Source organism: Ahaetulla prasina, chromosome 2 (assembly GCF_028640845.1).
Source record: "Ahaetulla prasina isolate Xishuangbanna chromosome 2, ASM2864084v1, whole genome shotgun sequence".
In the NCBI taxonomy this organism is placed as follows: Eukaryota; Metazoa; Chordata; class Lepidosauria; order Squamata; family Colubridae; genus Ahaetulla; species Ahaetulla prasina.
Window position 1 is genome coordinate 290,035,274 of NC_080540.1, and position 25,273 is coordinate 290,060,546.

Sequence of the window (25,273 nt, forward strand, 5' to 3'; positions counted from 1 at the left end):
CAGGATCAAAATTCAGATGCTTGGCAACTGACCCAACTGTCTCACTTAGCAACGGCACTGAAAAAAGTGACTTATGACCATTTTTCACACCTTTGTACCAACCCCATGATCATGTGATCAAAATTCAGATCCTTGGCACCCGGTTCATACTTACGACCGTTGCCGTGTCCCAAGGTCATGTGATCCCCTTTGGCGACCTTTCGACAAGCAAAATCAATGGGAAAGCCAGATTCACTTAACAACTGTGTTACTAACTTCTCAACTGCCATGATTCATTTAGCAACGGTGGCAAGAAAGGTCACAAAATGGGGCAAAACACGGTTAACAAACAAATTTTTTATTGGCCAAGTGTGATTGGACACAGAATGAATTTGTCTTGGTGCATATGCTCTCAATGTACGTAAAAGAAAAGATACCTTCATCAAGGTACAACACTTAATGATAGTCATAGGGTACAAATTTAATACTTATTGATACAACATCTCTCTAAACCACAGAAAATTTGGGCTCGATTGTGGTTGTAAATTGAGAACTACCTGTATTGGACCTCCAAGGTCCCTTCCAACTCTGTTGTTTGACTCCTCGTTTCATACTTGAGCTACAACTTTTCTCCTTGATCAAAACCTCATTGTTTTTGAAATGGATGATGAATGTGCCCAAACTCAACTGCATCAGGTCTAATAAACATTTTTCTTTTGTTTTCAGCGCCGAGTTAAAACTTTTGGACGAAGCTTCTGTGTCCGTCTGCAAGTCTTTAGGTATGATGCTACAGTCAGCCGAGCCTTTCTTTCCATACTTAGCTTTCCTTTCCGTGCTGTGCATATTCTCAGCTTTCCTAGCAAATTGCTCTACAACCCTTTGTATTTGTGATGCATGTAATATCTCCCATCTGTGGCCTGCACATGAGATTGAAAAAAACAACAACACTTCGTTTTAAGGGTTTGAAGTAGTCATATTGTACCCGCATGTGCTATTTGAGCCAAACGTTTTCACGAGTTTTTGCTTTATATTGCGTGCTATCACAGGAAGTAGCTTGGGTGCAGTTGTATTAAGTTCTAGTGGAACAGGTTGTTTTTCTCACTTTAAAAAAAAAAGGATTTTAATGCATTTATTCAGAAGATAATATGTGTAGGTGGTAAAAGCAGAAATGGAACATGATAATTGCTTGGCATTGGGTGTCAAATGCTTCTTCAAAATGCTGCATTTTGACCCCGTCTGAAATTCCCCTCCTGAAATTTAAACATGAACAAAACTATTGGCTTTCCAAACTCTTGTCGGTATATTGATTCAGATCAGTTGTTTTTGAGATCTGGGACTTGGTCAGAACTTTATGAAACTGCCATCTGTGGCTTTGTGTTGTGTCTTGCCCACTCTCACAGCAGCCGGGGCCTTCTTATCTGCTCCCGAACACGGAGGAATGTATGCCTCCCGGCCCCAGTCCTGGCTCCATGCCCAGACAAGCTGAAAAGGAGGGGGCACCTCCCGGTCCCAGCCCTGGCTCCATGCCCAAGCAGGCTGCAGAGGAGGGAGCACCCCCCCGGCCCCAGCCCTGGCTCCATGCCCAGGCAAACGGAGCAGCTAGACCCCTCCCCCTCCTCCACAGCATGTGAGCCTGAGGAAAGTTTATTTCCAACAGCTGCTGATTGGAGTGACCCTCGCATCAGAAGACTGGATAGGCGGAGGCAACAGAAGGAAGGGAGGGGCAGGCCTTAATGAGTGCTGAGTCATGGAGCCACACCCCATGGCCTATATAAAGGATCTGCTTTCTGGCATTCTCTGAGTCAGGCAAAGTCGAACTTATCTTGCTGAAGTCACTTTCTGGTCTCCTGCCTGCTCTGAGGACTTTGCTAGGACTTTGGGCAGAGCTGCAGAGGCACGCCTGATTCGGATTTCCCTGACCCGGCCGTCAGCGGAGGAGTGGGACACGACACTTTGTCTGAACTTTATGAAATGGTTTGAAACATTAGAATCAGACATGGAAAACAAGAGGGTTGCTATCAAGAGCTCCATCTTCAATTTTCTATGGAGATTCTCAGCCATCCAGGTCATGGTTGTACCAAGGGTGCTTTTTCCAACGGCAACTGGATTTTCTTGGTTTCTCCTTGAGGATGTTCCACTGCTCCTCATCCAAGAACCTTCTTCAGTTCAGAACTGAAGAAGCTTCTTCGATGAGAAGCAGCGAAATGTCTTCAAGGAAAAAAAACCAAGAAAGTCCAGCTGCCTTTGGAAAAAGCACCTTTGGGACATCTTGAATTTTCCTTTTTTTCCACATTTAAAGCATGTTGTGTCATCTGTTTGAGATGTGACACCTTTGAGGTTTCTCTAATGGCTCAACATCTGCTGGTATGCCTGGCTGAGATTACCAGCTCAGTAAATATGCTGAACAAATTTACAAAGAAAGAGGCACATTCTTTGTTGAGTTTGAGTGTAATACCCTGGTAAGAGGACATAGGCTTGCAAACCTCATGTTTCAACTAGGTGTAATCATTGTACAATCTGAAATATTATCTAACTTTTTCTGCTCTTCTTTCTAGTGGAGAATAATCCTCGGACAGGAAACCTTGCCTCGCTGGTTAAAGTCTTCCTTTCCAGAACCAAAGAATTAAAAATTTCAGCAGAATGTCAGAAGTAAGTGTGTTATGTTACTTGCTGATTTTTGTTAACTTTAAAGCACAAATACCAAACCCAACCCTAGTTGAAATGCACATAGTTGCTAACGAGGGGGCCGAGCTAATAGTATTTTTATGAATAGAATAGAATAGAATAGAATAGAATAGAATAGAATAGAATAGAATAGAATAGAATAGAATAGAATAGAATAGAATTTTTTATTGGCCAAGTGTGATTGGACACACAAGGAATTTGTCTTGATGCATAGAATAGAATAGAATAGAATTTTTATTGGCCAAGTATGATTGGACACACAAGGAATTTGTCTTGATGCATAGAATAGAATAGAATAGAATTTTTATTGGCCAAGTGTGATTGGACACACAAGGAATTTGTCTTGGTTCATATGCTCTCAGTGTACATAAAAGAAAAGATACATTCATCAAGGTACAACATTTACAACACAATTGATGATCAATATATCAATATAAATCATAAGGATTGCCAGCAACAAGTTATAGTCATACAGTCATAAGTGGAAAGAGATTGGTGATGGGAACGATGAGAAGATTAATAGTAGTGCAGATTCAGTAAATAGTCTGACAGTGTTGAGGGAATTATTTGTTTAGCAGAGTGATGGCCTTCGGGAAAAAACTGTTCTTGTGTCTAGTTGTTCTGGTGTGCAGTGCTCTATAGCGTCGTTTTGAGGGTAGGAGTTGAAACAGTTTATGTCCAGGATGCGAGGGATCTGCAAATATTTTCACGGCCCTCTTTTTGACACACAAGGAATTTGTCTTGATGCATATGCTCTCAGTGTACATAAAAGAAAAGATACCTTCATCAAGGTACAACACTTACAACAATGATAGTCATAGGGTACAAATTTAACACTTAATGATACAACACTTAATGATAGTCATGGGTTACAATTAAGCAATCAGGAAACAATCAATTACAGTATAAATCGTAAGGATACAAGCAACAAAGTTACAGTCATAAGTGGAAGGAGATGGGTGATGGGAACGATGAGAAGATTAATAGTAGTGCAGATTTAGTAAATAGTTTGACAGTGTTGAGGGAATTATTTGTTTAGCAGAGCGATGCCGTTCAGGAAAAAACTGTTCTTGTGTCTAGTTGTTCTGGTGTGCAGTGCTCTATAGCATCGTTTTGAGGGTAGGAGTTGAAACAGTTTATGTCCAGGATGTGAGGGAAGTCTGAGTCCTTGTATAATGGTCTCAGCTCCAGTAAACATTTCCATCAAAATGACTTTGAGGTAATGACAGTTAGAACAATTAATCAGCAGAACAACTTGCCTCCAGAGGTTGCGAATGCTCCAACACTGGAAGTTTTTAAGAAGATGTTGGATAACCATTTGTCTGAAGTGGTGTAGGGTTTCCTGCCTAAACAGGGGGTTGGACTAGAAGACCTCCAAGGTCCCTTCCAATTCTGTTATTCTATTCTAATGATAATGTTTGCTACTGTTTCGTGGCAGGTAGCACACAAAAACTGTAGTATATGCATTGACTTAGTGGTAACGTTTTCTAAAACCAAGAAAGGCAAAATAGGTATCCCCCAATTCCCATTTAAAAAAAAAAAAAAGAACATGTCAAATGCTCCATCACTCAAAAGCAGGACAAGAAACAATGGATGGAAATTAATTAAGGAGAGAACCAACCTAGAACTAAGGAGAAATTTCCTGACAGTGAGAACAGTTAATCAATGGAATAATCTGCTTCCATAAGTTGTGGGTACTCCAATACTGGAAGTTTTTAAGAAGTGATTAGACAACCAATCATCTGAAATTGTGTAGGGTTTCCTGCTTGAGCAGGGGGTTGGATTAGAAGACCTCCAAGTTCGCTTCCAACTCTGTTTTTTCAACCTGCTTGATTCTGTCCATCTGTCTAATACGACCAGACACACTGTACATAATTCTCCCAGCATCTGTGACTCTAGCTTTCCAAAAAGGTAGTCGCTAGCCTGTAAAAACGTATCTGCTTGAGTAATATTACCATATGTTCTGCACGGTGTTAATTATCCTGAATACGCCACGTTGTTAAGGTCATATTGCATCCGGTGACATTAGAATTAGAGACGAAGGATTTTTTTCTACTTGACAGTTCCAAAGAAAGGAGGTGACTCAGTGAGTTTTTTAATATATATATAGATAATGGATTATAGAAAGCGACTTCATAACATTGTACGATATTATGAAATGATTCCCATGCTTTGTATTATTTACTCTGTCATGGTTATGTAGTGTATATTGGAGATGGTGGCCCTTTGAGAGCTGTAGGCAATCAAATTTCATTTTAATGTATGCTGATTAGTGAACATTCAAAGTGACAATAAGGTTATTCTATTCTATTCTATTCTATTCTATTCTATTCTATTCTATTCTATTCTATTCTATTCTATTCCATTCCATTCCATTCCATTCCATTCCTATTCCTATTCCTATTCCTATTCCTATTCCTATTCCACCCTACCCAACCCCCTTTGTCAAGTTTTAGGACCGCAGCTAGTAGCTCTTCATGCATTATCTGGAACTTAGTACTTTCCTGTTCAGTAAAACATCCTATATGTTTTAACAAAACAGGACTAGGTATAAAAAGAAGGCAGAACATTTTGGGGTTAGCCAAGGCATTTGGAGAGTCCACTGTAAGCGTTCCCATAAATTGGGTATTATCCATAAGGATTAAAGCTGGTGAGGTGGAAATCTTTATTTCTCACAGCAGGAAAAGTCTGATTGTAAACTTGGCAGGGGTGGTAGCAGTCTTCAAAAGGGCAGCTCTGACGATGGGCTAGAAATAGTTAAGAGGGGGAGGCCAAAACCTAGAACCTGGGGAATCGACACATACAGAAGGCAAGATTTGAGGATGTTGTTAGATCAGTGTTAGACATATCTCGTTTTTTTGCCCATGTGCCTTCCTAATTTTATGGAATACATCTACTCCTCTGATCTGCTGACATCTATTTGAGAATGTGAAGAGAACTGGGAGACTTTGGGCCAATCCCCGTCTCTTTCTCTATCTCAGCCCAAGGCCCCTCACAAGGTTGTTGTGGGGAAAATAGGAGGGTAAAAGAGTTTTAGATATTTTCGCCACCTTGAGTTATTTATAAAAATATTGTGATAGAAACAAACAAACAAAAGCAGATGGATGGATGGATGATTAATAGATGTGGATATGCGTGTGAGAGAGAGGAGATAGATGTATGGATAGATGATTAATAGATGTGTATATGTGTGTGTGAGAGAGAGGAGATGATGGATGGATGGATGGTTAATAGATGTGTATATATGTGTAAGAGAGAGGAGATGGATGGATGGATGGTTAATAGATTTATTTATTTATTTATTTATTTATTTATTTATTTATTTATTTATTTATTTGATTTTTATACCGCCCTTCTCCCGAAGGACTCAGGGCGGTGTACAGGCAGAATAAAACAAAATACAATTAAAATACAATTTAAAAAACTTATTTAAATTAGATTAGATGTGTATATGTGTGTGTGAGAGAGAGAGAGGAGATGATGGATGGATAGATGGATGGATGGATGGATGGATAGATGATTAATACATGTGTATAGTATATGTGTATGAGAGAGAGGAGATGGATGGGTGGATGGATGGATGGATAGATAGATGATTAATAGATGTGTATATGCATGTGTGAGAGAGAGGTGTGTGTGTGAGAGAGAGATGGTTAATAGATGTTTGTGTGTGTGAGAGAGGAGATGGATGGATGGATGATTAATAGATGTATATATGTGTGTGAGAGAGAGGAGATGGATGGATGGATGGATGGATAGTTGATTAATAGATGTGTATATGTGTGTGTGAGAGAGAGGAGCTGATGGATGGATGGATGGGTGGATGATTAATAGATGTGTACAGTATATGTGTGTGAGAGAGAGGTGATGGATGGATGGATGGATGAATAGTTGATTAATAGATGTGTATATGTGTGTGTGAGAGAGAGGTGATGGATGGATGGATGGATGGATGGATGGATGGATGGATGGATGGATAGATAATAGATGTGTATATGTGTGTGTGAGAGAGGAGATGATGGATGGATGAATGGATGGATAGATGGATGGATAGATGATTAATAGATTAATATGTATGTGAGAGAGAAGATAGATAGACAGACAGACATAATAAATGAGCATTTAATGTCATGAATGTATCATAACGAATACAGGTAGTGCTCGATTTACAACCACAATTGAGCCCAAAAATTTCTGTTGCTAAATGAGAGAGAGCCATTTTATGACATTTCTTGCCTGTTCTTAATAAGACCGTTGTAAGCTGAATCTGGCTTCCCCATCGACTTCCTTTGTTGGAAGGTCACTGAAAGAGAGGACACCACTCCAGGGCAACTGCAGCCGTCATAAATGCAAGCCAGATGCCGAGCCTCTGAATTTGGATCACATGACCGGGGATTGCTGCAACGGTCGTAAGTCTGAAAAACGCCCACATGTCAGTGCCCTTTTTTTCAGTGCCGTTGCAATTTTGAATGTAAACGAATGGTTGTAAGTTGAGGACTACCTATATCTTGAAAGTTATTTTCTTCCTATATGGTTGGTATACAGGCTCTTGAAACTCCTGTTTCTCTTCCAGCCACCTCTTTATCTGGCAGGCGCAGAACGCCCTGTTTATTATCTGCTGCCTGCTGAAAGTGTTGATCTGTCAGATGTCAGAAGAGGAATTGCAGCTTCATTTCACCTATGAGGAAAAAACCCCAGGCTCTTATGGTAAATATTGAATTATTCCAACAAAACCAATGGCATCACACCTTGGCCGAAAGATATTTATCGTTCTGTTCTTACGCTTCCTGGTTGGCCTTTCACAATACATCGTTCAGGAGTCATTTTATCCTAAATAGAGTTGTATGCAAAAGTTGAGGCATCCCTCAATGCCAGAATGGATGTTTTAGGGCTTCCTGTGGGTCTCTTGCGAGACAAATTGAAACGGAAAAGAAGTTTGGTATTTGCAGCCAAGCACTTACTGGAGAAGAGCCTAATGCTGGGAACGATTGAGGGCAAAAGAAGAATGGGACAGAGAACGAGGTGGCTGGATGGAGTCACTGAAGCTGTCAGCGTGAGATTTAAGTGGACTCCAGAGGATGGTAGAGGACAGGAAGGCCTGGAGGAACGTTGTCCATGGGGTCGCGATAGGTTGGGCACAACTACGCAACTAACAACAACTAGAATAGAATAGAATAGAATAGAATAGAATAGAATAGAATAGAATAGAATAGAATTTTTTATTGGCCAAGTGATTGGACACACAACGAATTTGTCTTGGTGCATACGCTCTCAGTGTACATAAAAGAAAAGATACCTTCATCAAGGCACAACACTTACAACACTTAATGATAGCCATAGGGTATAAATTTAACACTTAATGATCTAACACTTAATAATAGTCATAGGGTACAAAGAAGCAATCAGGAAACAATCCATGATATAGAAAAAAATGTTAAGAGTCTAGACAGGGTGCAGAAAAGAGCAATAAAGATGATTAGGAGACTGGAGGTTATAACATATGAAGAATGGTTGCAGGAATTGGGTATGTCTAGTTTATATGAAAAGAAGGACTAGGCAGGGGTGGGATTCTACCGGTTTGGACCGATTTGGGTGAACCGGTAGCTCCCACAATGAGCTGGGAGCGAACTGGATCACTGAACCGGTTGTTAAACCGATAAGATCCCACGACTGGAACTAGGGGTGACATGATAGCAGTCTTCCATTTTTCTCACAACCGTTGCAGCCTGCCCGTGGTCACATGATCAAAATTCAGACGCTTGGCAAGTGGTTCCTATTTATGACGGTTGCAGGGTCCCAGGATCATGCGATCCCCTTTTGTGACCTTCTGACAAAGTCAGTGGGGAAGCCAGATTCATTTAGCAGCCACGTGACTAACTTGAGAAATGCTAGACAAATTCACTTAGCAACAGTGGCAAGAAAGATCTTAAAATGGGGAAAAGCTCACTTAACCGCTGTCTCGCTTAGCAACAGAAATGTTGGGCTCCGTCGTGGTCATAAGTCAAGGACTACCTCTAATTGTTTTTCCTTCACCCCATTTCTTAGTTCGAATTGGGACAGGAGAGAGTCACTAAATTCTTTCCCAATTATGAAGAAGTATTTATATTATTTTGTTTCAGACAAGCAAACACTTAGTGAGATGCCTATGGAAATTCTCAGTCATCCAGGTCATGGTTGCCCCGAAAGGACTTTATCAAGAAGCAACTGGGCTTGCTTCTTTTTCTTTGAAGATGTTTCACTTCTCATCCCAGAAGCTTCTTCAGTTCTTCCATTCCCCAACATTCCCCTTTCATTCCTGAAGAAGATTCTGGGATGAGAAGTGAAACGTCTTCAAAGAAACACCAGTTGCTCCTTGTAAAAAAGCACCTTTAGGACAAAGGCTTAAAGAATTGTTCCTGTTATTCAAAGCAGCAAAAACATCCAGGGCTAAGTTGGTTGAAGAAAGTGACAATTATTATTATTATTAATATTATTTTTGCCTCGTTTAACAAACAATCTTTGGGGGGGAAAAAAAGAAAAATAAGGTGCTTGTGTGTGGTCTATTGGTTTGGAGCAGGATCCAGAAGCCAGGAAATTGGAATTCCTCTTCGGTGTGATCTCTGCTGCGCTCTGATCTTCTGCCAGTTGATTGTTTCCTGTTTTAGTTTACCCTTCTATAAAATTGGAATAATTTCCTCTCTTCGGGATGAATTGCGAAGCTTGGATAATGATGGCGTATAACCTTCCCTTTGTGCTTGGACATAATCCTGTAAACTCACTTGCACTGAAAAAAACTTCCCCAAAAGTTTGTAAACACTGTAGGTACAATGGACTGAGATGTTCCCGAGAAGCCAAAATGTAAAAGGGCGGGGGGGGGGGGGGAGGGAGGGCGGGGACCAGGATCTGGTTGCTTTGGGATGCAGTGAAGCAGACAAATGAAAGCAATTGGATTTTTAGGCTTTGGCTTAATGACTGGGTTGGAGGGAAAGGCATTTCTTTCCCAGAGCTTATTTTGTCAGCTGTGCAGTGCCGATAATTCTGTGCGATGCTGATAATTCTGTGTGGAAGGGTTAAGCTGAAAGAATTGCTAATTGCATCTCAGTCGGCAAACGGTTGGCCGTCTTTAACCTTCTGCTGCCTCGGCCTTGCTTGACCAATGGAAACGTAGAACCTAATTGATTTCTGAATGAGAGACCATTTTTTCCCCCTGCAAATATATTTTCAATTTGCTTCAGTTTCATTCGCCTTACGAAAAGTTAACCAATGATCACTTACGTGCTGGGACATGCCCTAGTTGTAGTTTGTGATGAGCAGAGTAACAGAACAACAGAGTTGGAAGGGACCTTGGAAATCAGGTAGTCCAATCCCCTGCTTAAGCAGAAGATCCTATACCAAGGGTGAAATGCTCCCGATTCGGACCGGTTCGGCCGATCCAGTAACGATGGCGGCCGGTGGTTCAGAGCAGCAGTCACCAACTGGTGGTCCATGGACCACTGGTGGTCCACGAGAAAATTTTGGTGGTCCGCAGAAAAAATATTTGCATTTTTTATATTGCACTAAATCAGGGGTCCTCAAACTATGGCTCCTGGGACGGGTACGTGCAATGAATGTTTGTATTGCTGCAGAGTCTCCCCCTTCGGGATCTTTTTGTGTGGGTTGGAAGGGGGCAGAAATTCCGACTTTGAGTCTGTTTTAGCCTCGTGGTGCAGGGCTTTGGGTGAAGGCTGGAAGGAAGCACCGCTGGTGGTGAAGAGCTGGAGGGCCTTGTTCCAGTAGGACTGCATCATGTCCTGGAACTAGCTGACCCTCTCAGCCTGCTGAGTCTCCAGGCAGCTGTACCTGGCCTTACACTCCCACAGATCTTCCTTCTGCTTGGAAAGCCTGTGCTTGTAGTCCTCAGTGAGGTGCTTCTGCTGAGCCTCCTTCTTGGTCAGATCCAATTTGAACTGAGCCAGCTGTTTTGCCAACTCTTTCTCATGGTGGCTGCTTAGCTCCAACAACTGCTTGCTGTTGGGGTCTAAGGAGCCCGGGTGGGCAAGAGAGGAGTGGGTGGGAGGGGTGAATAGAGGCTGGCGAGGCGCCCCTCAACGTGAGTGACATTGAGCTGGCCATGCCCACCCAGTCACATGACCACCTAGCCATGCCCACCCCGCCGGTCATTAGGCAAATCATATTAGTGGTCCGCAGAATTTAAAATTATGAATTTAGTGGTCCCTGAGGTCCGAAAGGTTGGTGACCCCTGGTTCAGAGAACCGGTAGCAAAAGTCCCTGGCCCCCCTTCATTCCTCCCCCCAATGCCCGGTCACCTGCTTCCCCGCTTCCCATCTCTTTTTAAAAACGCTTTTAAAAGAAAAAAAAAAGTTTGCACGCCACAGCTGATCACCCCACCCCTCTGTGCGCTGTTCTACTTACCCCATGCCTCCTTTTGGCGTGCACTTCACGTGCACGCCCCTTGCATTTGGTGCGTGGTGCGCGCATGCGCAGCCAGCAAACCGGTAGTGAACCAGTTCAGATTTCACCACTGTCCTATACCATTCCAGGCAAGTGACTGTCCTATCTCTTCTAAAAGCCTCCAGTGATGGAGCGCCCAGAACTTCTGAAGGCAAGCCGTTCCACTGGTTGATTGTTTTCACTGTTAGGAAGTTTTTCCTTGGTTCTAGGTTACTTCTCTCCTTGGTTAGTTTCTATCCATTGTTTCTTGTTTTACCTTCTGGTGCTTTGGGAAAATAGGTTGACCCCAATCTTCTTTCCGGCAACCCCTCAAATATTGGAAGACTAATATTATGTCAAGGGGTGGCTCAGGGGCTAGGACGTTGAGCTTGTCGATCGAAAGGTCGGCGGTTCGAATCCCTAGTGCTGCCGTGTAACAGGGTGAGCTCCTGTTACTTGTCCCAGCTTCTGCCAACCTAGCAGTTTCGAAAGCACATAAAAATGCAAGTAGAAAAAATAGGGACCACCTTTGGTGGGAAGGTAACAGCGTTCTGTGCGCCTTCGGCGTTGAGTCATGCCGGCCACATGACCACGGAGACGTCTTCGGACAGCGCTGGCTCTTCGGCTTTGAAACGGAGATGAGCACCGCCCCCTAGAGTCCGGAACGACTAGCACGTATGTGCGAGGGGAACCTTTACGTTTACCTTTAATACTATGTCATCCTGCAAATTTTCTTGGATAATTAAGCCCTGATTTTTTTTTATTCTGCAAAGAATAATACTTGCTTGAATGGAGCTGAATGATAAAACAAAAAGAATTATAAATTAAGTTTTCTGTCTCATTTTCTTCTTCCTTTTCTACCGAAAATGTCTTCACTAGTTCCTTTCTTTCCTTCAAGTTTGATTTCTGTATGATAGAGGCTTTTCACCAATTTCTCGATAATCTAGAGTTAATTTTTGCCATTTAGGAGGTGTAATAGTAACAATCTGAAAACATGGAATTTTTAATTTGAATCCAATTCCTAGCCTGTATTTCAACCGGCTGTTTTTGAGCCATTTTTTTTTAAAAAAAATACACTGTTTTAAAAAAAAAGATGGTGAAGTTTAAACTTTGGTCACTGGGAATCCAGATGAAATTTGAAAGCAAGATTACTGCGCTAACATTGAAATATCCAGTAAAATTTCCTTACTTTTTTTTTTTAGGATCTGAATATGAAGATCTTATGGAAGAGTTACTTTGCTGCCTCATTCAGCTGATTGTTGAGGTCCCTCTTTTGTAAGTAGATTTCATATGTTCTGTTTCCATTTGGGTTCTCTCCAGATGCATTGTGATTGCAATACCAATCATCCTCAGGCCTCATGGTCATATTAAAAGGGGGAGATCTCCACATACTACCTTGACCTCCTGAAGAAAAAGCAGGAGATAAATCTAACCAAATAAAAACTGGCCCTGCTAATTGGAAATTCAGGTATCTATTTTAAATAATAATGATTATAGGCTATGCATTTTAACTCCCTTTTAATTAAAAAAAATACTCATTCTTCTAGAATTCCATAATTAAACTTCAGTCCACATTATGATAACCAGTTTTTTAATAGTCAGTCAAAACACACAGAACAAATTTTATTTCTGTTGGATCCACTAAATGTAATGTCGGGAGCTGTTTCTGAATTTTTAGGTTACGTGCAAAAAAGTATTTGCAAAAGATAACAAGAAAGAGGTGGTTAGGGAATGAGATTTTTTTTTAAAAAGGGATGTTAACATGCCCCGTCTGATAGCAATCAGATGAATTGAAGTGTTTTTGAGTGGAAAACCATGGGAAATTGTAAATATTGTTTGCGTGTGTCTCAGGATTAGCACAATAACTATTTTGACTATATTGCCCTGGAGAAAAGCTAAAGTGCACAGAAATTAATTTGGCCTTAGCAGGATTTTGCCCAGGGCAGCCTTAGAACTTACTTTGTCTTCTTTCGGTCTCAGGATCAGAGGTGGGTTTCAGATATTGTTACCACGAGTTGGCCACGCGTGCTCACCTTCTGCACATGCGCCCGGCCTTCTGCACATGCGCTTTGCTCACATGCGTGCCTTCTGCGCATGCACCCGGCCTTGAAAACGTGGCTAAATAGGACAGCATAGCACCGGGGAAAGTGGGCGGGCCCACCTGCAATCTCCACTACTGGTTTGCCCAAACCAGTATGAACCAGCTGAATACCACATCTGCTCAGGATAAATTTCCTTATAAATTCAGAGATTTTCCTTAACCTTCAGTAAATTAGCCCGATAGCTACTTTTGATTTTTGTTACCTCATGTTTATCTAGATCAGGGGTAGTCAACCTTTTTATACCTACCGCCCACTTTTGTATCTCTGTTAGTAGTAAAATTTTCTAACCGCCCACCGGTTCCACAGTAATGCGCTGTGTATCATTGTCTGCGCATGCCTCTCATGCATCGTGGATTGTGTTTGTGGGGGGCACTAGCTACCAGCTCTGCTTGTCTATTACAGCTGGGTGGTGTGGGGGGAGATGCGCGAGCTATTCTGGGACGAGGCTCTTTTGTTTGCGGTTGCACTATAGCGCCATTTAGTTTCACTTACGTAACGTAAACTAAACTTATGCACGGGCAATACAAATAGTATATTTTCAGAAATTTAAATTGTCACGGGGAATTTTATGAAAACCTAATGAAAATGTTTTTAAATAATGCTATGAAAATGTTTTAAAAAGTCAAATTAAAAAAAAGGAAAGTGCTTCAGTATCGGACAAAACCCCTACCGCCCACCATGAAACCTGAAACGCCCACTAGTGGGCGGTGGGGACCAGATTGACTACCACTGATCTAGTCGAAGTGATGTCCCGGTGTCTGGAGGCCGTACGGGTCTGGATGGGGAGAAACAGGCTCTGGCTCAATCCCTCCAAGACCGAGTGGCTATGGATGCCGGCAGCCCAGTACAGCCAGCTGACTCCATTGCTGACTGTTGGGGGCGAGTCGTTGGCCCCCACGGAGAGGGCCCGCAATCTAGGCGTCCTCCTGGATGCATGGCTGTCTTTAGAAGAACATACGACGGCCGTCGCCAGGGGAGCTTTTATCAGGTTCGGCTGATATGCCAGTTGTGTCCCTTTCTAGACCGGGTTTTCCTCTGCACGGTCACTCATGCCCTTGTTACATCCCGCCTGGATTACTGCAATGCTCTCTACATGGGGCTCCCCCTGAAGGGCACCCGGAAGCTCCAATTGGTCCAGAATGCGGCTGCGCGGGTGATAGAGGGAGCACCTCGTGGCTCCCATGTGACATCTCTCCTGCGCGGTCTGCACTGGCTCCCCGTGGTCTTCCGGGTCCAATTCAAGGTGTTGGTCACCACCTTTAAAGCGCTCCATGGCATAGGACCGGGTTACTTACAGGACCGCCTACTGCCACCAGTTGCCTCCCATCGACCTGTGCGCTCCCACAGGGAGGGCCTCCTCCGGGTGCCATCGGCCAAACAATGTCGGCTGGTGATCCCCAGGGGGAGGACTTTCTCTGTGGGGGCTCCTGCCCTCTGGAATGAGCTGCCTCCGGGGCTTCATCAACTCCCCGACCTCCGGACCTTTCACCGCGAGCTGAAGACGCTTTTGTTCCATCGTGCAGGGTTAGCTTAAATGTAGTTTTAAATGGGGTTTTTAAATGGGGTTTTTAATCTTATTTCAATTTTTAGGCCATTTATTGAATTAGTTTTTTATATTGTTTTTTAACTTTATTATATGTATTTTTATTGGCTATGAACCACCCTGAGTCCTTTGGGAGAAGGGCGGTATACAAATCGAATAAATAGATAGATAGATAGATGGATGGATGGATGGATGGATGGATGGATGGATGGATGGATGGATGGATGGATGGATGAAGAATTTTCTACCAAAGTGGACTCAAAGGTGTTGTTTTTTTTCAAAAGACAACTGGGCTGGTTGTTATTGTTTTTTGAGAAAGAAAAATGAAGCATCCCAGAAGCTTCATCAGTGAAGCGAGACATTTTCTTTTCCCTCAAAAAACAAAACAAAAAACCAGTCCAGTTGCCTTTTGAAAAAAAGCACCTTTGAGACAACTATGACCTGAATGACTGAGAATCTTCCACAGACATTTACCAAAGTAGACAGAACTTACAATGCAACCAGAATAGAGCCGGAAGGGACCTTGGAGGTCTTCTAGTTCAACCCCCTGCTCAAACAGGAAACCCTGTACAATTTGAGACAAGTGTCCGTCCAGTCTCTTCTTAAAAACCTCCTGTGATGAAACAGCCACAACTTCTGAAGAGGGAGCTGTTCCACTGGTTAATTGTCCTCACTGTTAGGGAGTTTCTCCTTCATTCCAAGTTGCTTCTCTCCTCGATGAGTTTCCATCCATTGTTTTTTTGTCCGGCCTACAGGTGCTTTGGAGAGTAGGTTGACCCCCCCCTCCCTCTTCTTCGTGGCAGCCCCTCAAAAAACTTGTTTTCAGGTTCTTATTTTTCTGGGTTAGCCGTAAGATTTCAGATTTCTCTCTTGCAGCTTTTTAATATTCTGTACTGTTGATTGACCATTTCGTGAGATGCTGTACAAGCATTTGGCGTTTTGATAAAGGCACAGTTGGTTTTTTGTTTTTTATTTTGGAAGCCCTGTGCGCTTGAAACCTGATTCTGTCGCCAGTTGTTCATTAACGGGGGGGCAGTTGCTTTTTCATGAATTTGTGATGAGACTTAGTCTTTCTGATAATGCAAAAAGCCATTATCCATACTTCCTGCAACAGTGATAATTTCTGTTTGTGGCAGATTAGAAGAAAAGCTGGAGGTGAAAGAATAGAATAATATGAAAATATTAATAAACGTTGGCAGCATGGGAGAATAGGGTGTTAAGCAGACATCCAAAATAGTCTGCAACTAGAGTTCAGTCTATAGTTAAAGCTATGGTGTTCCCAGTTGCAATGTATGGCTGTGAAAGTTGGACCACAAGGAAGGCTGAGCGCCAAAGAATGGAGGCCTTTGAACTCTGGTGCTGGAGAAGACTCCTGCGAGTCCCTTGGACTGCAAGGCGATCAAACCGGTCAGTCCTAGAGGAGATCAACCCTGACTGCTCTTTAGAAGGCCAGATCCTGAAGAGGAAACTCAAATACTTTGGCCACCTAATGAGAAGGAAGGACTCACTGGAGAAGAGCCTAATGCTGGGAACGATGGAGGGCAAAAGAAGAAGGGGACGACAGAGAATGAGGTGGCTGGATGGGGTCACTGAAGCAGTTGGCATGAGCTTAAATGGACTCCAGAGGATGGTAGAGGACAGGAAGGCCTGGAAGAAAGTTGTCCATGGCGTTGCTATGGGTCGGACACGACTTCACAACTAACAACAAAGAGTGCAGTCCTGTAAAATCAGTAGCCAGGATCCATAATTCTATAAAATTGGTTTCAGAAGCCTGTATTTAAATGTTTCTTGACTAGGAGTGACTTAGACTGTCAAAAAAAGAGAGGCTTCACTGCAGAACAATATATTCTAGAAGCAGATATGAGGCAGTAGTTTTCTGCATTATACCCCAAGTCTTAAGAGTAGAATAGAATGAGCTGGAAGGGACTTTTGGAGGTCTTCTAATCCAACCCCCTGCTCAAGCAGGAGAACCTATAACATTTCAGATAAGTGGCTGTCCAGTCTCTTCTTAAAAACCTCCAGTGATGGAACGCCCATGATTTCTGAAGGCAAGCTGTTCCACTGGTTCATTGTCCTCCCTGTTAGGAAGTTTCTCCTTAATTGTGGGCGTCTTCCTGAAATACGCAAATCACGTTAAACGATGGGCTTGCTTGTTAATCAACCCCCTTACCAATAAAGAAGAATATTTGTAGCTCAGGGATGAAATGAAGGGTCCTTGGTGTGTCTGGGTTGTTTTCTTGCAGGCGTTTCATCACCCAAAACTAGGTAACATCATCAAGTGCTAGACCAGTAACGGCTAACCTTTTTGCCATCGTGTACCAGGAGCGGGGAGGAGGGGGTATCACGCACATGCGGGCCCACCCCCATAATTTTATGCGCCCTGCCCCTGCACATACGTGCGCTCCTCCCTGCTCCCTCCCGCTTCTGACACATGATGGCACAGTAGGCCTGGTAGGCCCATTTTTCTCTCTCCCCAGGCTCCAGAGCCTTTCTAGGAGCTTGGGGAGGGCGAAACCGCCCCCAACAGAGCCCCTCCAGAGGCCGGAAATGACCCATTTGCCGACTTCCAGTGAGACTGGAAGGCCCGTTTTTTGCTCTTCCCCAGGCTCTGGAGCCTTTCTAGGAGCTTGGGGAGAACAAAAACGGCCTTCACCTCCCGGAGGCCGGAAATGGCCCGTTTGCCAACTTCTGGCCCCATCGGAAGACCCAAAAATCAGCTGGCCAGCACGCACGTGTGTGCTGGAGCTGAGCTTGTGTGTCCACCGATATGGCTCCGCACGCCACCTGTGGCACGCATGTCATAAGTTTGCCATCATGGTGCTAGACTGACTAGCACTGATGACGCTACCTAGTTTGGGTGATGAAACATCTGCAAGAAAACAAGCAAGCTCAGAGAGCACCAAGGACCCCTCATTTCAACCCTGTCTCTTGCATGTAGACGAAGTAATCACAGCTTGCTTGGCCAATTCCTAAGGCGTTCCTCCCTCCCCTTCTATAGTAGCTATTCATGCCATATATCTCGATGGGTTCCTGAAGAGCTTTGAGCAGCATGCAAAACCAAACTAGGCATATTTCCCGACTAGTATGTTTTCACATCATGCTAAGATACAGTTATGGACACTGAGCCAATCACTAGCTAGGATTTATTGCACTAAAGCAAATCATTGTTTATGTTAAGTGAAAGAGCAGGCAAAGCAGATTATGGTTTCCTGCTGGGTTCATGTGGCAAATGAAACCAACAGGAAATTGTCCTTTCTGTTTCTCATGGAGGGATAGGCTCTGCCTCAAAGCTGAAAGTGAATTTTGATCCCTAATTAAATTCATGCCAACCAAACTTGCCTGATGGATTGCCGTTTGCTGGTCCAAATGAGCACTCTTCTCTAATTAAAATTCCCAAAAAGGGATCTTTTTTCCCCCCAGTCTGAGACTAAAACTGGACAGTGTCCAGGAATTCATCTAAGATATAGAATAATCAAATGAGAAAATTTGGGAAACGACGAGAAATATGTTGTGCATGTTCTGGATTGTGCCAAGGAATTGAATATATTACATTTGAACTTGAGGTAAAAGCTATGAGGTTTGGTTATTTCACATATTTATTTAATATCTGAAGTATATTATAGTAAATCTTTAAGTATAATTGGCAGTTCATACCGGGAGAATCCTTAAAATGTCAGAGGCTATAACAGCGTTTATTTGACTTTTGTAATCTGTCTTCTGTTACCTGAACATTTCTGTAGATCTGTTTGTAACTTTCACTTCAGCCACCAAGAATTATGATTAGATCAAATGGCAAGGGGAAAGACATAGTAAACCTTAGTTTATTTTCCAAAGCACCTGAGGGCTGAACAAGAAGTAGTAATGGGTGGATAAGTAATGGGTGGATAGTAATCTCTTTTAAAGAGAGATCCAACCTAGAAGTAAGGGGCCGGAATAGCTCAGGCTGGTAAAGCCTGTTATTAAGAACACAAAGCCTGCAATTACTGCAGGTTCAAGCCCGGCCCAAGGTTGACTCAGCCTTCCATCCTTTATAAGGTAGGTAAAATGAGGACCCAGATTGTTGGGGGGGCAATAAGTTGACTTTGTAAAAATATACAAATAGAATGAGACTATTGCCTTATACACTGTAAGCCGCCCTGAGTCTTCGGAGAAGGGCGGGGTATAAATGTAAACAAAAAACAAAAAAAGAAGTAAAAAAAAAAAGAAATTTTCTGATAGAGAGAACAATTAATGGAATAGTTTGCCTTCTGGATTTGTGAGTGCTCCATCAGTGGAGATTTTCCAAAATAGACTGAACAACCATTTGACTGGGATGATATAAGACCCTTGCTGTTGTGGCTCCAGCCCCTGAAATCTGGCCCCATGCCCAAAAGTGACTCCGAGAGTGAGGGGGAAGGGCCGTTAAGGCTTACCTCAGAAGCACCGATTCTTTTGGCCCGGCTCCAGGAGCCAGAACCAGGCCAGTCGGAGGGCGTAATGAGGCTGACATCCCCTGATTCCTCCCTTCCTCAGGCTACGCCCTCAGACGCAGCTGATAATCATACTAATCAAGCCTGGAACGACCTGCGCTTCAGAAGATTAGAGAGGTGGCGTCATCAAAGGGAATATAATTTAGCTCTGCAGACTGTATATTGATATATAAGGAGCTTTGGGACTGCTCTCAGTTCCACGGGAAGCAAATTAGCTGAACCGTGTCGAAGTGAGCTGAAGTCTTAATCTGTTTGAACTTTTTGGCAGGTATAGCTGCGTTTTATCGGCCAGGACTGATAGGAGCCGTGAACCCACTGGCTGTAGGCCAGCTCGTTACTCCAGAGTGAGGACGGAGACAGAACACTTGCTTTGGACAGAGGGTTGGATTCGAAGACCTTTAAGGTCCCTTTCAGCCCTGGGAGTTTATGTTCTATTTACAGTCCTTTATTTGCTGAAACCACTGGAAAATAAAACTCTGAACTTTTCAAGATTTACAGTCTGCAGAGCTAAATTAAAGAGCATGAATTTTCTCTCCGAGAAAATAGCAGCTAATTTTTAAAAACCGTATCTGGCACCAGCTTGAAAATTTGGAAATCTATACTATAAATGCAAAATTGCTTTAGCACAAGTGTCCCTTAATTTTAAATGCTCTTCCTCCTTTGGAAAGCGAGGGGATTAGAAGCTTCCTATCGGAATGAGTAGCGTTGTTGCTGTATCTAAATTCAACAGATGGCGTTTCCCACATGGCACTGTGCTCCCCAGGGCCTCTGGTGGCTCAACAGACTAAAGCAGTCTGTTATTAACAGCAGCTGCTTGCAATTACTGCAGGTTCAAGCCCCACCAGGCCCAAGGTTGACTCAGCCTTCCATCCTTTATAAGGTAGGTAAAATGAGGACCCAGATTGTTGGGGGCAATAAAAGTTGACTTTCTATATAATATACAAATGGATGAAGACTATTGCTTAACACAATGTAAGCCGCCCTGAGTCTTCGGAGAAGGGCGGGATATAAATTCAAATTAAAAAAAAAAGATGTAGCTGCGAGGTGTATTTTTTTTCCTTGACCCAAACAAGAAAATTTCTAATTTCCTCGCTTGTTTAAAAGCAAAGAGAGCGATAAGAAACATGCAAGTTAAATTTGCTCTCGCTCCTAAAGGTCAAGCTATGGTTTGATGTTCCATCTGAAAGCACGCGATCTCTGCCGATGTTTCTATTCATTTTATAGAATGGCTGACTTGGTACAAGCGTGGAAACCTTAGCAATTGGATGTAATTTTGCGTGACTTAACAGATATATATATATATATTTGCTTTCATTTTTACGGATGAATATAAACGTAGATAGGATGAGAGATGGGAGCACTGAGCGTTCCTGAAGTTTGTCTGCAGTCCAAGGAATGACTCACGAGCGAGACATCTTAATTCCCTTTTGTAGCCGCTGAATCCACTCCCTTCCTTTCCATGGAGGTGGAAGAATGAACTGGGAATATTTCCTGTTCTTTCTTTTCAAATAAAGAGGATGGCAAAAGAGGTCACTGTTGGGTTTTTGGCTTCCCGTTATTTTTCAGAAGTAAATCGAGAAGCTTCCCAAACATCTCTCAAACAAGCATTGCTAGTGTATTCTTTGCATGCATGTTTGCCATTAGTGGATGTTTAATTTGGAGAGCGTTGCCAAGAGGAAAGATCACATTCCCCGGAGATCACCAAACATGGAGCTTCGCCTTTCAGTATCCTGAACTGGCTTCATCCTTTTTTGGCAACTCGCCTTTCACTTTTCTGGTCAACCCTTGGGAAGTGTGGCAATCAAGCCCTTTTCCTTTATTATTTGAATGTTGATGCTTGAATCCGTCTCTTCTGGCAACCGTCCTAAATTAGCGAACTTTTAATCTTGGATGCTTCCGGTGAAATTCGACTTGTTAGGGGATGAAGAATAAGAAATGGCTTTTGTTCAGAAAAGCTGACGTGGGACGAGTCTATAGGTCAGTGATTCCCAGCAAGGGTACCCAAATATTGTTATCCTGCCGTTCTTATCAGCACAAAACATCTGGGCATTCCAAGTTGTGAGCCACCACTATAAACATTGCGAAGCCTTGATGCCATTTTGGTATCGCAGATCAGCGAGGCTGAAAAGCCTGAGATTAAAAAAAAAAAAAGTACTTACCGCACAAGATCGCTGAAATTAAAAAGAACCCGATAAGAAGTACAAAAAAGGGGCAGCCAAACGGATTAAAAGGGATTGCTTCTTCTGAGGCAAGACTCTATAATTCTTACAAAATTCTAAATAGGAGACGGCGTGGTAACACAGATAAAACCCGAACTTGGATTTCAACCCTCTTGAAATTGCACACACACACAAAGAGATTTGGGACTCCTCAACAAGTGCAGAGTTTAGCTTTCAAGACATATGGGAAAGGAGAGCCATTTAGATAGTTGTTCTCAACCTTTATAGTGCTGCGACCCCTTTAATACAATTCCCCACTATGTGGCGGCCCCAACCGCAGAAGGGGGAAAAAAGCGGCAAACTGTTTTTTTTTAAATTTATCGGGCCTGAAGCCATATTGGCTAGCAATCTGAACTGCTTGCGATTGCCTTGAGGACGGAGGCATTAAAGCGGAGACTCCTCCCCTATTAAGTTTATCGTGCCTGAAGCCAGATTAGGAGTGGCGAGCGATTGGGAGTGATTGCAGCTGGCTTGAGAGGGAGACATCAGAGCAAAGATTTCTCTCTTTTTTAATTCATCGCGCCTGAAGCCGAATTCGGCTAGCGATTTGAAGAGCCTGCAGCTGGCTTGTGGAGTCAACCATTGGAGCGTGATTCTTCGACTCGCAAGTATACTTCCCATATTTCCGATGGTCTTAGGCGACCCCTGGCAAATCGTCATTTGACCCCCAACAGGGTCGCGACCCACAGGTTGAGAACCGCTGTTTTAAAGGGAAGCCAGGTTGAATTCAGAAACATACAGTATAATAGAGTTGGAAAGGACCTTGGAGGCCTTTAGTCCAGTCGTCTCCAACCGTTCCAGGTCGGCAGACCAGCAGAGGCAGCAGCTGCGGAAGGGGAGAGGGAATAGTTTTGTGCATATGCGCTGCTTTCACAAATGCAGCTTCATGTTTGCCTCGCATGCCATTTCCGTGGGCCCTGGGTCACGTAACAGGACTTGTTGTTCTAGTCCAGCTCTCTGCTCAAGCAGAAGACCCTATACCTGTAATGACGAACCTATGGCATGCGTGCCAGAAGTGGCCCACAGAGCTATCTCTCCGGGCACACCAGCCATCGTCCGTTGCTCTTCCAGGTTCCGGTGTACACATGCGCGCTGGCCAGCTAATCTTAGTGCACACAGGAGCACTGGAAACTGGAAGACCAGGTGACTGGCACACATGCGCATGCTGGAAAGCGGAAGCTCAGCTTCCCAGCGCACGCGAAGATCAGCTGGCTGGCTTTCTGGTTTCCGGCGCTCCCGCCTGTGCGCGCCAGGGAGCTGCTCTTCTGGTTAACGGTGCTCTCCCGCAAGTGCGCTCGCTCCCGTTTAGGCACTCGATGCTGAAAAGATTCACCAACACTGGTATAGGAACTCCTGCTTGAACAAGGGGTTGGAGTAGAAGACCTCCAAGGTTACTTGCAGCTCTATTCTGATTGATTGATTTGACCAGGATGGTATAAGTTCTCTTGCCTTGAGCAGGGGGGTGGATTAGAAGACTTCCATGTCCCTTCCAGCCCTACGATTCTGTGTTCTATGACTATTGAGAGGTGCAGTCTGATTGATTATGTGCCATTAAGTCAGGGTTGATTCTTAGTGGCCACATCAATTTTTCTGCAGGGGATCTATCTGCAACCAGGTCCTTCAGAACCTCCAACGGGGCACCCATTGCTACTGTACTTGAGTCCATCCACATACCGTTGAATTATCTTCTTCCCGCCGCGCTTTCAGGGTTTTCCTATATGTAAATACATAAGGAAGAGATCCTGTGGATCAGTGCAATGAGAATTGGGGGAGGGTTTTTTTTGTCAAGGATTTCTTTTGAGCCAGGCTCATTATAGCCAATATTTGCATATAACGTGTAAAAAGACTCCTAGTAAATACGTACTCATTGGTGTTGATTAATACTTTATGTCTTCTTCATTCGTTGCAGAGACATTACATACAGCATTTCGCTGGAAGCTGTGACAACACTGGTCGTTTTTCTCTCCTGTCAGCTTTTCCACAAGGAAATTCTGCGGAAGAGCATCCTTCATAAGTATCTTATGCATGGCCGATGGTAGGTTAGACTGCAGTGCTATTTTATAAGTACCGTGTTTCCCCAAAAACAAGCCCTATTCAGAAACTAAGCGCTAGCTTGATTTTTACATGTGCGCCCAATATAAACCCTATCCCCCCCCCAAATAAGCCCTAGTTAAGAGCCCGCCCACCCCGTTGCACCTAGTTGCATGGGATGGGGTGAGGCGCATGGCTAAAAATCAAGCAAGGGTGGGGATGGGTGTGTAGAGCTGCTTACCTTCAGACAGTTGCAGCCAGGCCTTGCTCACCCCCCAACACTTGTCTCACCTTGCCGGCCTACTTCTTCTGCAGCCGCTTGCTGCCGCTTGTGCGCATCGCCCCCAACCTCTGTTTCGCTGCCAGCTGCCTTCAGGAAAGGCCTCTGTAGCTGAGAAACGAACTCCGGATTGACAGTAACGGTGCCCCCTGGCTTCCATTTTGCTGTCAGAGGCCCTTCTGGAAAAGAGCGCAACCTGGAGTGCTCTTATCGGCTGCAGAGGCCTTTCCTGAAGGCCTCTGGTGGCGAAACGGAGATCAGGGGCAATGCACGCGAGTGACGCGAAGCAGTCGCAAAAGAAGTGGGCCAGCTGGCTGGGGCTGTTGGTGTCGCGATGGCGAGGTGAGCAATGGAAGACATTCCCCAAAAATAAGACCTGGTGCATTTTTGGGAGGCAAAAAAATATAAGACTGGGTCTTATTTTTGGAGAAACACATGTAGGTAGCTTTTATTCTTGAGTTTTAACGAGCGTAGCACTTGCATTTTACTCCTGTCAAAGCAAATATTTTTATTTAGCTGTAGGTTAATTTGTGCTCCTGAAAGATCTCCCAAGCTGATAACAGATTGACTCTCTGGGCAATACGAATTATTTTTTATCTCACTTAAACAACAGGTTGTTAAATAAATATACTGAGATGAAAGTATTGTATGCAGTTCCACTTCATAATTTTAGGATATGGAGTGAATTAGAATGGCTCTGCATTTTTACAGCGTTTAAAAAAACAACAACACTTCATAGCAGCAGTTAGAAACCCATTGTTTTCTAGATGTTTTAGATGTTAGCTTCCATCAGTCCAAGCAGCATGTCCAGTGGCAAGAAGAGATTGTGGGAACTACTGTATATTTCAAATATTTAGAATGCCCCAGATAGTTTAAGCCTAAAGTTTTGCTTTGCAGGGAAGTATTTATTGTTTTTCTTTCTCTTAAAGAGTGGGAATTAGAATTTTTTTAATTTACTTGAACCAGGTTAAGAGCAGGCTGACACAGATATGTACATTTATTCTACCTTCATTGCTCTGTGCCTGTATTTTGGACCACTCTCCCAGAACGAATAGTGGCAAACTATCTTTATTTTCCGAATCTATAAAACCTAAGTCGCATAAAATGATTTCTGAATATATAAAAAGGCCATGGGAAACTTGCGTTCATTTTCACAGACTAGCACCTTTTTTTAGCAGTTCTGTTAACACATTTAAAATATATTAGCTTTTTTAAAATTCAGAAGAGTTAAGAGTGTCTAGTAGGCACCAAATTAGGGCAGTGTTTCTCCAGCTTGGTGACTTTAAAATATGTGGACTTCCACTCCCAGCATTCCCCTGGCTGGGGAATGCTGGGAGTGGAAGTCCACAATTTTAAAGTCACCAAGCTTAAGAAACACTGAATTAGGGATTTTAACACGAGATGTTATCTCTTAGTGATCTGTTTTCATTTTTAAAAGAGCACTTAAACTTTTGCGTTTTACATCAGGGGTCTCCAACCTTAGTAACTTTAAGGCTTGTGGACTTCAACTCCTAGAGTTCCTTAGCCAGCTTTGAGAGTTGAAGTCCACAAACCTT

At 43.3% G+C, this 25,273-nt stretch overlaps 1 protein-coding gene across 4 annotated transcripts in view; it reads left to right on the forward strand.

The window, feature by feature from the left end:
• The window catches only part of DYM (dymeclin), a 291,188-nt gene that overhangs the window by 52,071 nt on the left and 213,844 nt on the right, over positions 1-25,273 (forward strand). For 3 of the 4 annotated variants that reach the window (XM_058170966.1, XM_058170965.1, XM_058170967.1), the window contains exons 4-8: positions 706-758; positions 2,535-2,628; positions 7,238-7,371; positions 12,276-12,348; positions 23,316-23,441. In XM_058170966.1, coding sequence (XP_058026949.1) covers positions 706-758; positions 2,535-2,628; positions 7,238-7,371; positions 12,276-12,348; positions 23,316-23,441 — 480 coding nt within the window. The remainder of the gene's footprint in view (positions 1-705; positions 759-2,534; positions 2,629-7,237; positions 7,372-12,275; positions 12,349-23,315; positions 23,442-25,273) is intronic. The other variant, XM_058170970.1, reaches the window with a different exon arrangement.